At 47.1% G+C, this 13203-nt stretch overlaps 1 protein-coding gene across 1 annotated transcript in view; it reads left to right on the forward strand.

Moving 5' to 3' along the window:
• The window catches only part of LOC311004162 (uncharacterized protein), a 40851-nt gene that overhangs the window by 17051 nt on the left and 10597 nt on the right, over positions 1–13203 (forward strand). Inside the window, exons 17-25 of the mRNA XM_083996108.1 lie at positions 553–770; positions 2031–2328; positions 3635–3949; positions 3992–4177; positions 4508–4771; positions 8735–9286; positions 9329–10375; positions 10493–10903; positions 10986–11117. Coding sequence (XP_083852234.1) covers positions 553–770; positions 2031–2328; positions 3635–3949; positions 3992–4177; positions 4508–4771; positions 8735–9286; positions 9329–10375; positions 10493–10903; positions 10986–11117 — 3423 coding nt within the window. The remainder of the gene's footprint in view (positions 1–552; positions 771–2030; positions 2329–3634; positions 3950–3991; positions 4178–4507; positions 4772–8734; positions 9287–9328; positions 10376–10492; positions 10904–10985; positions 11118–13203) is intronic.

Genomic DNA, 13203 nt, shown 5'->3' on the forward strand with positions numbered 1-13203 from the left:
TAATAATACATAATGCGCAGAGCATTATGTATTATTATTATCAACAGTAATTTATTAGTAGTAGAAGTGTAGAAGTAGTAGAAGAGTTTTTATTAGGGGTGGGAGAAAAAATCGAATTGTTTGCCTTTTTTACATACAGAGAGTCCAGGTTTTGAAAAGGGTTTAAGTTCACTTTATAATGGAGTCTGTTCATTTATAGGCTCCTACAGTGTTTGTGTGCAGGTAAATGTTAAAAATGCTAAAGACTAAAAATCATAGAGAGAATCGGCAATATCGTAGAATCGCAATTTAAATCGAATCACCATCCAAAAAATCATAGAAGAATCGAATCGGGAGAAAAGCATATCGTCCCAGCCCTAGTTTTTATTATTCGTACAGTTTTTTTTAAATGTATTACTGCACTATGTTGTGGCTAGGGACATGTCGATGTCTTGGATGCTGTTTTTTTGTCTTGTGTTTGTAATGCTTGCTGCAAATCCAATTTCCCTCCGGATATAAATAAAAACTGAACTGATCTGAACTGAACTGATGATGCCTGTGTGCTGTCCACAGCTGTCCTCCCAGCATGCATCTGTGTGCGGCGAGCTGAAGGAGGCGCGGGAGCAGCTGCGTCGGGCGGAGGAGGAGGCGAGGAGGAGAGAGGAGGAGGCGAGGGGGAGAGAGAGGCAGCAGCAGGAGGAGCAGCAGAGGGAGAGCAGGAGGCTGCAGGAGGAGAAGGAGGCGCTGCACACACACAGGGAGCAGCTGCAGGAGGAGCTGCAGGAGCTCAGGTACAACACACACACACCTCACTTTGTTGTGACAGGTCCCCCACTTTGTTGTGTCTGGTCCCTCACTTTGTTGTGACCGGTCCCTCTTTTTATCGTGACTTGTCCCTCTTTTTATCGTGACTTATCCCTGTTTTTATCGTGACTTATCCCTCTTTTTATCGTGACTTGTTCCTCTTCTTATCGTGACTTATCCCTCTTTTTATCGTGACTGGTCCCTCTTTTTATCGTGACTGGTCCCTCTTTTTATCGTGACTTGTCCCTCTTTTTATCGTGACTTGTCCCTCTTTTTATCGTGACTTGTCCCTATTTTTATCGTGACTTGTCCCTCTTTTTATCGTGACCGGTTGTGACTTATCCCTCACTTTATCGCGACTTGTCCCTCTTTTTATCGTGACTTATCCCTGTTTTTATCATGACTCGTCCCTCTTTTTATCGTGACTTGTTCTTCTTTTTATCGTGACTTATCCCTCTTTTTATCGTGACTGGTCCCTCTTTTTATCATGACTTGTCCCTCTTTTTATCGTGACTTGTCCCACATTTTATCGTGACTTATCCCTGTTTTTATCGTGACTTGTCCCTCTTTTTATCGTGACTTGTCCCTCTTTTTATCGTGACTTATCCCTGTTTTTATCGTGATTTGTCCCTCTTTTTATCGTGACTTGTCCCTCTTTTTATCGCGACTTATCCCTGTTTTTATCATGACTTATCCCTCTTTTTTTCATGACTTGTCCCTCTTTTTATCGTGACTTGTCCCTCTTTTTATCGTGACTGGTCCCACATTTTATCGTGACTTATCCCTGTTTTTATCGTGACTTGTCCCTCTTTTTATCGTGACTTGCCCCTCTTTTTATCGCGACTTATCCCTGTTTTTATCATGACTTATCCCTCTTTTTTTCATGACTTGTCCCTCTTTTTATCGTGACTTGTCCCTCTTTTTATCGTGACTTGTCCCTCTTTTTATCATGACAGTTCCCTCACTTTATCGTGACTGGTCCCTCTTTTTATCGTGACCGGTCCCTCTTTTTATCGTGACTCATCCCTCTTTTTATCGCGACTTGTCCCTCTTTTTATCGTGACTTGTCCCTCTTTTTATCGTGACTGGTCCCTCTTTTTATCGTGACTTGTCTCTCTTTTTATCATGACTTATCCCTCTTTTTATCGTGACTTTTACCTCTTTTTATTGTGACCGGTCCCTCACTTTATTTTTAACAATCCCTATGCTTCTCTCTCTCTCTCTCTCTCTCTGTGTTTCTCTATCAGGTGTGTGTCGGTGTCTCTCCACCAGCTCTCCTCTCAGCAGCAGCACCAGTTGTCTCAGGCCGAGGTCGACCGCTGTCAGCTCAACACTCACATCCAGACGGTGACGCAGCACAAACTCGCCTTACAGGGAGAGATCGAGTGTCTGAGGCAAGAGGTGGAGCAGGAGACGGCCCGCAGAGAGAGGAGCGAGGAGGAGAAGGAGGCGCTGAAGGAGGAGGAGCAGAGCAGGAAGGAGAAGGAGGCCTGGCAGAGAGAGAGGGAGGCTCTGAGCCAGGAGCTGGGGACGAGGGACGGAGAGGTGTTGTGTTTTGTTTAGTTCTGTTCATTTAGATCCCCATTAGCTTTAGCCACGCAGCAGCAGCTGTTCTTCCTGGGGTCTTTTCATCATAATAAATGACAAATACAAACCATTAACACACAACACATTAATACATAAAACAAAAAATACATACAGAAAACACATACTAGGCTACTAATGGTCAAAATTGCGATCCAAATAATAATTTCTTAGTTTCATTTTAAAACTAACCATGTTTCTTTGTTGTATAACATAATTCGGAAGGGCATTCCACTCCTTCATAGCTCTATATAATACTGTACCTTGAGAGAGTGCCCTGGGTAACATAAAATAACCTCCAGCAGCAGCATGTCCAGTTGAATAATTATGTATGTTTGAACTAAAAGATAATTTTCTATACAAAATGTTTATGGCATTTTAGTTGTTATAATATTTCTAAGAAGAACCATCAACAAATAATCTGTGCTTAACATCCAGCCAAACAAGACTGGCATCATGCATTTGACAAATATTCGACCTTATAGACCGAATCTCCTTGTTGTTTACAACTACTTCCTGGTAGAAAACCAGCATGAGAACAATAGTGACGGACGAGAGTTTCGCTATATTTATCTAATTTTCCATGTCACTATATCACCGTTTAGACTAATCTGATGTTTGTAAAGTTTATAAAACCAATGATTGGACAAACATTACTATTTATGTGTGCACATTTTTGTAATTAGTCATGGTTATCATAGATTAGCAGGGCTAACGGTTAGCTACCTGTTTAACTTTAATAACTCAGTGACACAATAAACGCTCCATGAAAAAATATTTTCTCCAGCGGATATCTGAGTTCCAACATGACTGAGCTAACTGGAGTAGTTTCATGTCGTGTCCCACAACGGGAGAGTTTTAACAGCTGACGTCCTGCTGGTAGCTTAGCTACCGCCGTTAGCTTAGCTACCGCCGCTAGCTTAGCTACCGTTAGCTTAGCTACCGTTAGCTGTCCCTGTCAGCTGAGCCACTGATGCTTACTAGACACTGTGATTCCCCCAAACTGAATAAATACAACACATAGCAACACACACACACACACACACACAGAAATAGTAATGTTTCTTCAATCATTTCAGATTTGTCTAAACGGTGATAGGGCGTGAAAAATATGATATATAGCTAAACTCTCGTTCGTTACTATTGATCTCATTTAAATTACAGCTGGTTTTCTACCAGGAAGTAGAATGTAAACAACAAGGAGATTCGTCCTGTTATTATAATAATGAACATCAGTGCAACACGTGCTGCTTTGTTTTGTATAAAGGTGGAGGCGCTGAGGAGGCGCACGGACGGACTGACTGAGGAGAGGGAGGAGCGGCAGAGGGAGGTGGAGAGGCTGAGGGAGGAGGCGACGGAGAGGGAGGAGAAGATGAGCCGCGTGACGGAGAGAGCGCTGCAGGCGGAGGGAGAGAGGGAGAGACTGGAGGAGGAGGCGAAGGAGACGAGGGGGAGGTGGAGAGAGGAGGAGGCGAGGTGGGAGGAGCGGAGGAGGGAGGAGGAGGTGCAGAGGGACAGAGAGGTGGAGGCGCTCTGCGACCGGCTGGAGCGGTTAGAAAGACAGAAGGAGGAGTTGGAGGAGGTGGTGGAGAGATGGAGGACAAGAGTGGAGGAGGTGGAGGAGGAGAAGAAAAGACTGGAGGAGAGGAGAAAGGAGGAGAGACTGCACGATGAAGGAGAGGAGAGGAGGAGAAGGAGGGAGGAGGAGGAGGAGGTGAAGAGGTTGAGAGTAAGGGTGGAGGAGGTGGAGGAGGAGAAGAAAAGACTGGAGGAGAGGAGAAAGGAGGAGAGACTGCACGATGAAGGAGAGGAGAGGAGGAGAAGGAGAGAGGAGGAGGAGGAGGTGGAGAGATGGAGGACAAGAGTGGAGGAGTTGGAGGAGGAGAAGAAAAGACTGGAGGAGAGGAGAAAGGAGGAGAGACTGCACGATGAAGGAGAGGAGAGGAGGAGAAGGAGGGAGGAGGAGGAGGAGGTGGAGAGATGGAGGACAAGAGTGGAGGAGTTGGAGGAGGAGAAGAAAAGACTGGAGGAGAGGAGAAAGGAGGAGAGACTGCACGATGAAGGAGAGGAGAGGAGGAGAAGGAGGGAGGAGGAGGAGGAGACGGAGAGACTGAGGAGTGAAGTGAGGGCGGCGGAGGAGGAGGTGAAGAGGTTGAGAGGAAGGGTGGAGGAGGTGGAGGAGGAGAAAGAGGAGGCGTTGGGGGAGGTGCAGCTGCTCCGGGTGAAGCTGAACGTGGCCAAGGAGGAGCGCGAGGAGGCGCAGGAGGAGGTGCAGAGGAGGGAGCGCAGCCTGGAGCGACAGATGAGCGCCGTGAGGGAGCGGGAGGAGGAGGTGGAGGAGCTGAGGCGGCAGCTGAGGCTGAAGGAGGAGCAGCAGGAGGAGGCGGCGAGGGAGCAGCAGGAGGTGACTGTAGGACAGAATCTCCTTGTTAGGGTCCGGGCAGCTAAGCTGCCGGGACCCTATTGTATTCCGAGGAATTCTTCTTCTTCTTCTTCTTTCTTTCTTCTTCCAAGGAAGTCATACTTCCCATGGGTGAAAACTCACCAAACTTTGCACAAAGGTTCAGTCCCATGCCAGATTCACTCAACTCCAAGGACATGTGCCCCCCCCCTCCTAGGGGGGGCACAATAAGCGTTTAAATTTAAAAACTTAAAAAATTCCTACCAAACCAACGGTAGATGCTACAGTGTTGAAACTTCACCACAATGTAGCCTCAATACTGCTGAAACTTTTGTCCACTTAAACTCATTACACATTATGAAGTCCATCACTCTGTTTTTTTCAATAACTGTAAAACTTTTAAAATGTATCTCCTCCCACAATTTTTGCTCAATTGTCACCAAACTTGCTACAGAGCATCTCCAGACCGTCCTCCACAAAACTTGTTTCTCGGATTTTTGATTAAGCAAAAATTGAGCCTACAGTGCATGAAAACGTTTGACTGTAAACAGTACTGTAAACATATACCATCAAATTCTTGCTAAATACATTTTCAATCTTCCTGAAAAAAATGACAATATTCTGGAGTCATGGTTGATGAAGTTTGGCAAATATCAGAATTTTATCTCAAAAACTGAATTTTCTAGAACATTTTGAATTCTGCTCTCATGGGAACAACTGCAGCCAATGTGAGAGTGGAATTTATAAACATCATATTTTCTCTTATGATGCAAAACACTTATCATTAAAAACAAATCACCAACATTTCCATGCTGTCAAGATGCAATTTATGTATTATCAGATTTTTGTTTAGATGACTGAATTTCTGAAATTTTGACCATTTCATCACAACAGCTGCCCGGGCACTGGCTCACCTGAGTGGATAAATGAAGCTACACAGCAGGTCTCACTACCAGATAATTAGCTCAGCGAGTTAGGAGCTGGTTCTTGGTGTCAGAGATTGTGAGTTCGAGACCCAGCAAGGGTGATGATGATGATGACAGATCAAAATGTCAGATCTCCTCAAGCTGTTTTGCTGTCTAGATGCAATTTATGTATTAACAGATTTTTGTTTAGATAATAGAATTTCTGATTTTTTGAAATCTGCCTTGACAACAGCTGCCTGGGCATTGACTCACCTGAGTGGATAAATGAAGCTACACAGCAGGTCTCACTACCAGCCAATTAGCTCAGCGAGTTAGGACCTGGTTCTTGGTGTCAGAGGTTGTGGGTTTGAGACCCAGCACGGGCGATGATGATGATGATGACAAATCAAAATGTCAGTTGTCCTCAACACGAAACACAAGACAATTGTCCTAATGGTGGCATCACAGCAAGCCTCTAAATTTAAAAATCCAAAGAGCTTGGACTGGACCATGTGCGAAGGCTCCTAACAGCTTAGATTCATAGTAGATGTTTGACAAATACATATCATTATTTTACCTCAAAAACTGATTTTTCTTTTTACTGTGGTTTCAAATCTGCCTACACGACAGTGAATGGCTTAGTCAATTTGTGAAGCCACTGTTGAATGCCACTTGTCAATTAGCTCAGTGCGATAGACAACGGTCTTTGGTTCCCGAGGTTGTGGGTTCAGTCCTCAGCTGATGCAAATTTAACATTATAAGGTCAACTGTCTTGTCTTCCTATTCTCCTGTTTGTTGCTCAGAATTGCCTAAATTTGCCCAAAAGTAGCCCGGACCCGACCCATCGCTGCGCAGCAGCTATAATTGTTTACATTCTACTTCCTGGTAGAAAACCAGCTGTAATGTGAATGAGATCAATAGTAACGAACGAGAGTTTAGCTATATATCATATTTTTCACGCCCTATCACCGTTTAGACAAATCTGAAATGATTGAAGAAACATTACTATTTCTGTGTGTGTGTTTTGTGTTGCTATGTGTTGAATTTATTCAGTTTGGGGGAATCACAGTGTCTAGAAAGCATCAGTGGCTCAGCTGATGGGGACAGCTAACGGTAGCTAAGCTAACGGTAGCTAAGCTAACGGCGGTAGCTAAGCTAAGCTAACAGTAGCTAAGCTAACAACAGCAGCTAAGCTAACGGCGGTAGCGATGGTGCGTTCCAGACTTTTGAACCCGTAAGTCACGACTTCAAGTCACCAGTTACGAGTTTGTAGCGTTCCAGGTGTGACAGTTGAGGTTCCTGTCACTATGCCTCCAATTGATCATGTGCCCTGGCTACTTGGCCAAGGGGATGTCCCTTTGGGTGACTGGCAAGCGCGCATGACTCTTACCCGGGAGGTGTGGGTTCAATCCCCGCCCGGGCCCTCTTCACCTTGCCACACAGGCAAGTTACGAGTTACTAACTGGGAGCTGGGAGTAGTGGGAAGTTACGAGTTTGACTGTACGTTCTAACGGGTAAACATAGGAACAGGTCAGAAAAACACGAGTTACGGGTTGCCTGGAACGCACCATAAGCTAACGGCGGTAGCTAAGCTAACGGCAGTAGAGCTAACGGCAGCTAAGCTAACAGCAGTAGCTAACGGCAGCAGCAAAGCTAACGGCGGTAGTTAAGCTAACATCAGGACGTCAGCTGTTAAAACCCTCCCGTTGTGGGACACGACATGAAACTACTCCAGTTAGCTCAGTCATGTTGGAACTCAGATATCCGCTGAAGAAAATATTTTTTCATGGAGCGTTTATTGAGTCACTGAGTTATTAAAGTTAAACAGGTAGCTAACCGTTAGCCCTGCTAATCTATGATAACCATGACTAATTACAAAAATGTGCACACATAAATAGTAATGTTTGTCCAATCATTGGTTTTATAAACTTTACAAACATCAGATTAGTCTAAACGGTGATATAGTGACATGAAAAATGAGATAAATATAGAGAAACTCTCGTCTGTCACTATTGTTCTCATGCTGGTTTTCTACCCGGAAGTAGTTGTAAACAACAAGGAGATTCGTCCTATATATCATATTTTTCACACCCTATCACCGTTTAGACAAATCTGATGTTTGTAAAGTCTATAAAACCAATGATTGGACAAACATTACTATTTCTGTGTGCACATTTTTGTAATTAGTCATGGTTATCATAGATTAGCCAGGCTAACGGTTAGCTACCTGTTTAACTTTAATAACTCAGTGACTCAATAAACGCTCCATGAAAAAATATTTTCTCCAGCGGATATCTGAGTTACAACATGACTGAGCTAACTGGAGTAGTTTCATGTCGTGTCCCACAACGGGAGGGTTTTAACAGCTGATGTCCTGCTGTTAGCTTAACTACCGCCGTTAGCTTTGCTGCTGCCGTTAGCTACTGCTGTTAGCTTAGCTGCCGTTAGCTCTACCGCCGTTAGCTTAGCTACTGTTAGCTTAGCTGCTGCTGTTAGCTTAGCTACCGTCGTTAGCTTAGCTACCGTCGTTAGCTTAGCTACCGCCGTTAGCTTAGCTACTGTTAGCTTAGCTACGGCCGTTATCTTAGCTGCCGTTAGCTTTGCTGCTGCCGTTAGCTTTGCTGCCGCCGTTAGTTTAGCTACCGCCGTTAGCTTAGCTACTGCTGTTAGCTTAGCTACCGTTAGTTTAGCTACCGCCGTTAGCTTAGCTACTGCTGTTAGCTTAGCTACCGTTAGCTGTCCCTGTCAGCTGAGCCACTGATGCTTTCTAGACACCGTGATTCCCCCAAACTGAATAAATACAACACATAGCAACACAAAACACACACACAGAAATAGTAATGTTTCTTCAATCATTTCAGATTTGTCTAAACGGTGATAGGGCGTGAAAAATATGATATATAGCTAAACTCTCGTTCGTTACTATTGATCTCATTCACATTACAGCTGGTTTTCTACCAGGAAGTAGAATGTAAACAACAAGGAGATTCGTCCTATTGAATTGCAGGGAAAATAATTACACTGCATTTGCTGAATCGATGTTTTTACCTTTCTCCTCTAGGTGACCGACAGACTGAAGGAGAAGGAGGTGCAGGAGGAGCAGCTGGAGGAGCTGCTGAGAGAAGCCCGGGTTCTCCTGGAGAAGGAGAGGAGGGAAGGAGGAGAAAAAGACGACAGGATCTCCTCCCAGGCCCGGGAGCTGCAGGAGGCGCAGGCGGAGAGCGAAGGAGCGAGGAGGAGCGCCAGGGAGAGGGAGGAGGAGGTCAGAGACAGACTGGAGGAGGAGGTGAAGGAGTGGCAGGAGGAGGCGGAGAGGAGCAGGAAGGAGTCGGAGAAGCTCAGCCACCTCCTGAAAGAGCGAGAGGAGGAGGCGCAGCGGCTGAAGGTCCAGCTGGAGGAGCTAGAGCAGGAGGAGGAGGAGGAGAGAGGGAGAGAAACGCTGAGGAGAACAGAGGAGGAGAGGAGGAGGAGGAGGCTGGTGGAGGAGAAGAGACAGCTGGAGGAGCAGGTGAGGGAGCTGGAGGAGGAGAAGGAGGAGGAGACTGAGGCGGTTAGGAGAACCAAGGAGGAGAACAGGAGGCTGGAGGAGAGATGGGAGGAGACGAAACACCAGGCGAAGGAGCAAAGAGAGGAGCTGAGGAGGGCCGAGGAGAGAGGGAAGGAGGAGAGGGAGGCGCTGAGGAGAGCCAGAGAGGAGAGCAGGAGGCTGGAGGAGAGACTGAAGGAGGTGAAGGAGGCGCGAGAGAGAGAGGAGGAGGAGCTGAGGAGGGTGAGGGAGGAGAAGAGGAGTAAAGAGGAGGAGCTGAGGGAGAAGGAGAAAGAAACGGAGAGTCTGAGGAGTAAAGAGGAGGAGAAAAGGAGGAGGCTGGAGGAGGAGCTGAGGGAGGTGAAGAGGAGTAAAGAGGAGCTGGAGGAGGAGCTGAGAGAGAAGGAGAAGGAAACAGGGAGTCTGAGGAGTAAAGAGGAGGAGCTGAGGGAGGAGAAGAGGAGGCTAGAGGAGAGACTGAAGGAGGTGAAGGAGGCGCGAGAGAGGGAGGAGGAGGAGCTGAGGGAGGAGAAGAGGAGTAAAGAGGAGGAGCTGAGGGAGAAGGAGAAAGAAACGGAGAGTCTGAGGAGTAAAGAGGAGGAGGAGAAGAGGAGGCTGGAGGAGGAGCTGAGGGAGGTGAAAGAGGAGCGAGGGAGACTGATGGAGGCTGAGGAGGCTCAGCTCCTCCTGGTGGAGGAGAGAGGGAGGTGCAGGGTGAGGCAGCTGGAGCAGGAGAAGGAGGAGCTGAGGAGGAGGAGGGAGGGGGAGGTGACGGCTCTACGAGAGGAGGCGCAGAAGGAGAGAGACAGGGCAAAGGAGGAGCTGAGGAGGAGCAGAGAGGAGGTGGCACGGGAACAAAGGGAGAAGGAGGAGGCGCAGGAGAAGCTGAGGAGGACTGAGAAGGAGGTGACCACTCTCACTGAGGTGGTGAGGAGAGAACGAGGGGAGAAGGAGGAGGCGCAGGAGGAGATAACAGCCCTCAAGAAGGAGCACGGGAGGGGGGAGGAGGCGCAGCAGACACGGAGCCAGGGGGAGGAGATGAAGGAGGAGCTGAGGAGGAGCGAGAGGAGACTGTCCGGCCTCAGGCAGGAGGTGCAAGAGGAGCAAAGGCACAGGAAGGAGGTGCAGCAAGCACTCACGAAGAGGACGAAGGAGGTGACTGCTCTCAGAGAGGAGGTGCAGAGGCAGAAAGAGGAGGTGCAGCAGGAGAAAGAGGAGGTGCAGCAGGAGCTCACGAAGAGGACAAAGGAGGTGACTGTTCTCAGAGAGGAGGTGCAGAGGCAGAAGGAGGAGGTGCAGAAGGAGTGGAAGCAGAAAGAGGAGGTGCAGCAGGAGCTCACGAAGAGGACAGAGGAGGTGGCTGTTCTCAGAGAGGAGGTGCAGAAGGAGGTGACACAGCAGTCATGGAGCCAGGGGGAGATGAAGGAGGAGCTGAGGAGGAGCGAGAGGAGACTGTCCGGCCTCAGGCAGGAGGTGCAAGAGGAGCAAAGCCAGAAGGAGGAGGTGCAGCAAGCGCTCATAAAGAGGACTGAGGAGGTGACTGCTCTCAGAGAGGAGGTGCAGAAGGAGTGGAGGCAGAAGGAGGAGGTGCAGCAGGAGCTGAGGAGGACGAAGGAGGAGTCGGCCATCACAGAGGAGAAGCTGGTGCAGGTGGAGGAGGAGGCGCAGCAGCAGAGGAGGAGGAGGGAGGAGGTGCAGACTCAGGTAAGAGATGCTGAATGATGGTGATGATGATGATGATGATGATGGTGATGATGTCACAGCGCTCCTCCTCCTCCTCCTTCAGGTGCGCTCTCTGACGGAGCGCGAGGAGCGAGCCAGACGGGAGGTGAAGCTGAAGGAGGAGGAGAAGCAGCAGATGAAGGAGGGACTGAAGGAGGCGCTGGAGGAGATGACTCATCTGAAGCTGCTGCTGCAGGTACAGCACCTCCTGCTAAGCTAACTCCAGCACTGATGCTAAGCTAGGCTAACTGCTCCCTCTGTTTCCAGTCTTTATGCTAAGCTAGGCTAACTGTTCCCTCTGTTTCCAGTCTTTATGCTAAGCTAGGCTAACTATTCCCTCTGTTTCCAGTCTTTATGCTAAACTAGGCTAACTGTTCCCTCTGTTTCCAGTCTTTATGCTAAGCTAGGCTAACTGTTCCCTCTGTTTCCAGTCTTTATGCTAAGCTAGGCTAACTCTTCCCTCTGTTTCCAGTCTTTATGCTAAGCTTGGCTAACTATTCCCCTCTGCTTCCTGTCTCTATGCTAAGCTAGGCTAACTCCTCCCTCTGCTTCCAGTCAGTCTTTATGCTAAGCTAGGCTAACTGTTCCCTCTATTTCCAGTCTTTATGCTAAACTAGGCTAACTGTTCCGTCTGTTTCCAGTCTTTATGCTAAGCTAGGCTAACTGTTTCCAGTCTCTGTGCTAAGCTAGGCTAACTATTCCCTCTGTTTCCAGTCTTTATGCTAAGCTAGGATAACTATTCCCTTTGTTTCCAGTCTCTCTGCTAAGCAAGGCTAACTATTCCCTCTGTTTCCAGTCTCTATGCTAAGCTAGGCTAACTATTCCCTCTGTTTCCAGTCTTTATGCTGAGCTTGGCTAACTATTCCCCTCTGCTTCCAGTCTCTATGCTAAGCTAGGTTAACTGTTCCCTCTATTTCCAGTCTTTATGCTAAACTAGGCTAACTGTTCCCTCTGTTTCCAGTCTTTATGCTAAGCTAGGCCAGCTATTCCCTCTGTTTCCAGTCTCTATGCTAAGCTAGGCTAACTATTCCCTCTGTTTCCAGTCTTTATGCTGAGCTTGGCTAACTATTCCCATCTGCTTCCAGTCTCTATGCTAAGCTAGGTTAACTGTTCCCTCTATTTCCAGTCTTTATGCTAAACTAGGCTAACTGTTCCCTCTGTTTCCAGTCTTTATGCTAAGCTAGGCCAGCTATTCCCTCTGTTTCCAGTCTTTATGCTAAGCTAGGATAACTCTTTCCCCTGTTTCCAGTCTTTATGCTAAGCTAGGCTAATTATTCCCTCTGTTTCCAGTCTTTAGGCTAACTGTTCCCTCTGTTTCCAGTCTATATGCTAAGCTAGGTTAACTGTTCCCTCTGTTTCCAGTCTTTATGCTAAGCTAGGCTAATTATTCCCTCTGTTTCCAGTCTTTATGCTAAACTAGGCTAACTATTCCCTCTGTTTCCAGTCTATATGCTAAGCTAGGTTAACTGTTCCCTCTGTTTCCAGTCTATATGCTAAGCTAGGCTAACTGTTCCCTCTGTTTCCAGTCGCTGTGCTAAGCAAGGCTAACTATTCCCTCTGTTTCCAGTCTATATGCTAAGCTAGGCTAACTATTCCCTCTGTTTCCAGTCTTTATGCTAAGCTAGGCTAACGGTTCCCTCTGTTTCCAGTCTTTATGCTAAGCTAGGTTAACTGTTCCCTCTGTTTCCAGTCTTAACGCAAAGCTAGGCTAACTGTTCCCCTCCGTTTCCAGTCTATATGCTAAACTAGGCTAATTATTCCCTCTGTTTCCAGTCTTTATGCTAAACTAGGCTAACTGTTCCCTAGGCTAAGCTAGGCTAACTGTTCCCTCTGTTTCCAGTCTTTATGCTAAGCTAGGCTTACTATTCCGCACTGTTTCCAGTCTTTATGCTAAGCTAGGCTAACTCTTCCCCTCTGTTTCCAGTCTCTATGCTAAGCTGGGCTTACTATCCCCCCCGTTTCCAGTCTTTATGCTAAGCTAGGCTAACTGTTCCCTCTGTTTCCAGTCTTTATGCTAAGCTAGGCTAATGTTCCCTCTGTTTCCAGTCTTTATGCTAAGCTAGGCTAACTGTTCCCTCTGTTTCCAGTCTTTATGCTAAGCTAGGCTAACTATTCCCTCTGTTTCCAGTCTTTATGCTAAGCTAGGATAACTATTCCGCACTGTTTCCAGTCTTTATGCTAAGCTAGGGTAACTATTCCCTCTGTTTCCAGTCTTTATGCTAAGCTAGGCTAACTGTTCCCTCTGTTTCCAGTCTTTATGCTAAGCTAGGCTAACTATTCCC

Source organism: Trachurus trachurus, assembly GCF_905171665.1.
Source record: "Trachurus trachurus genome assembly, chromosome: 21".
In the NCBI taxonomy this organism is placed as follows: Eukaryota; Metazoa; Chordata; class Actinopteri; order Carangiformes; family Carangidae; genus Trachurus; species Trachurus trachurus.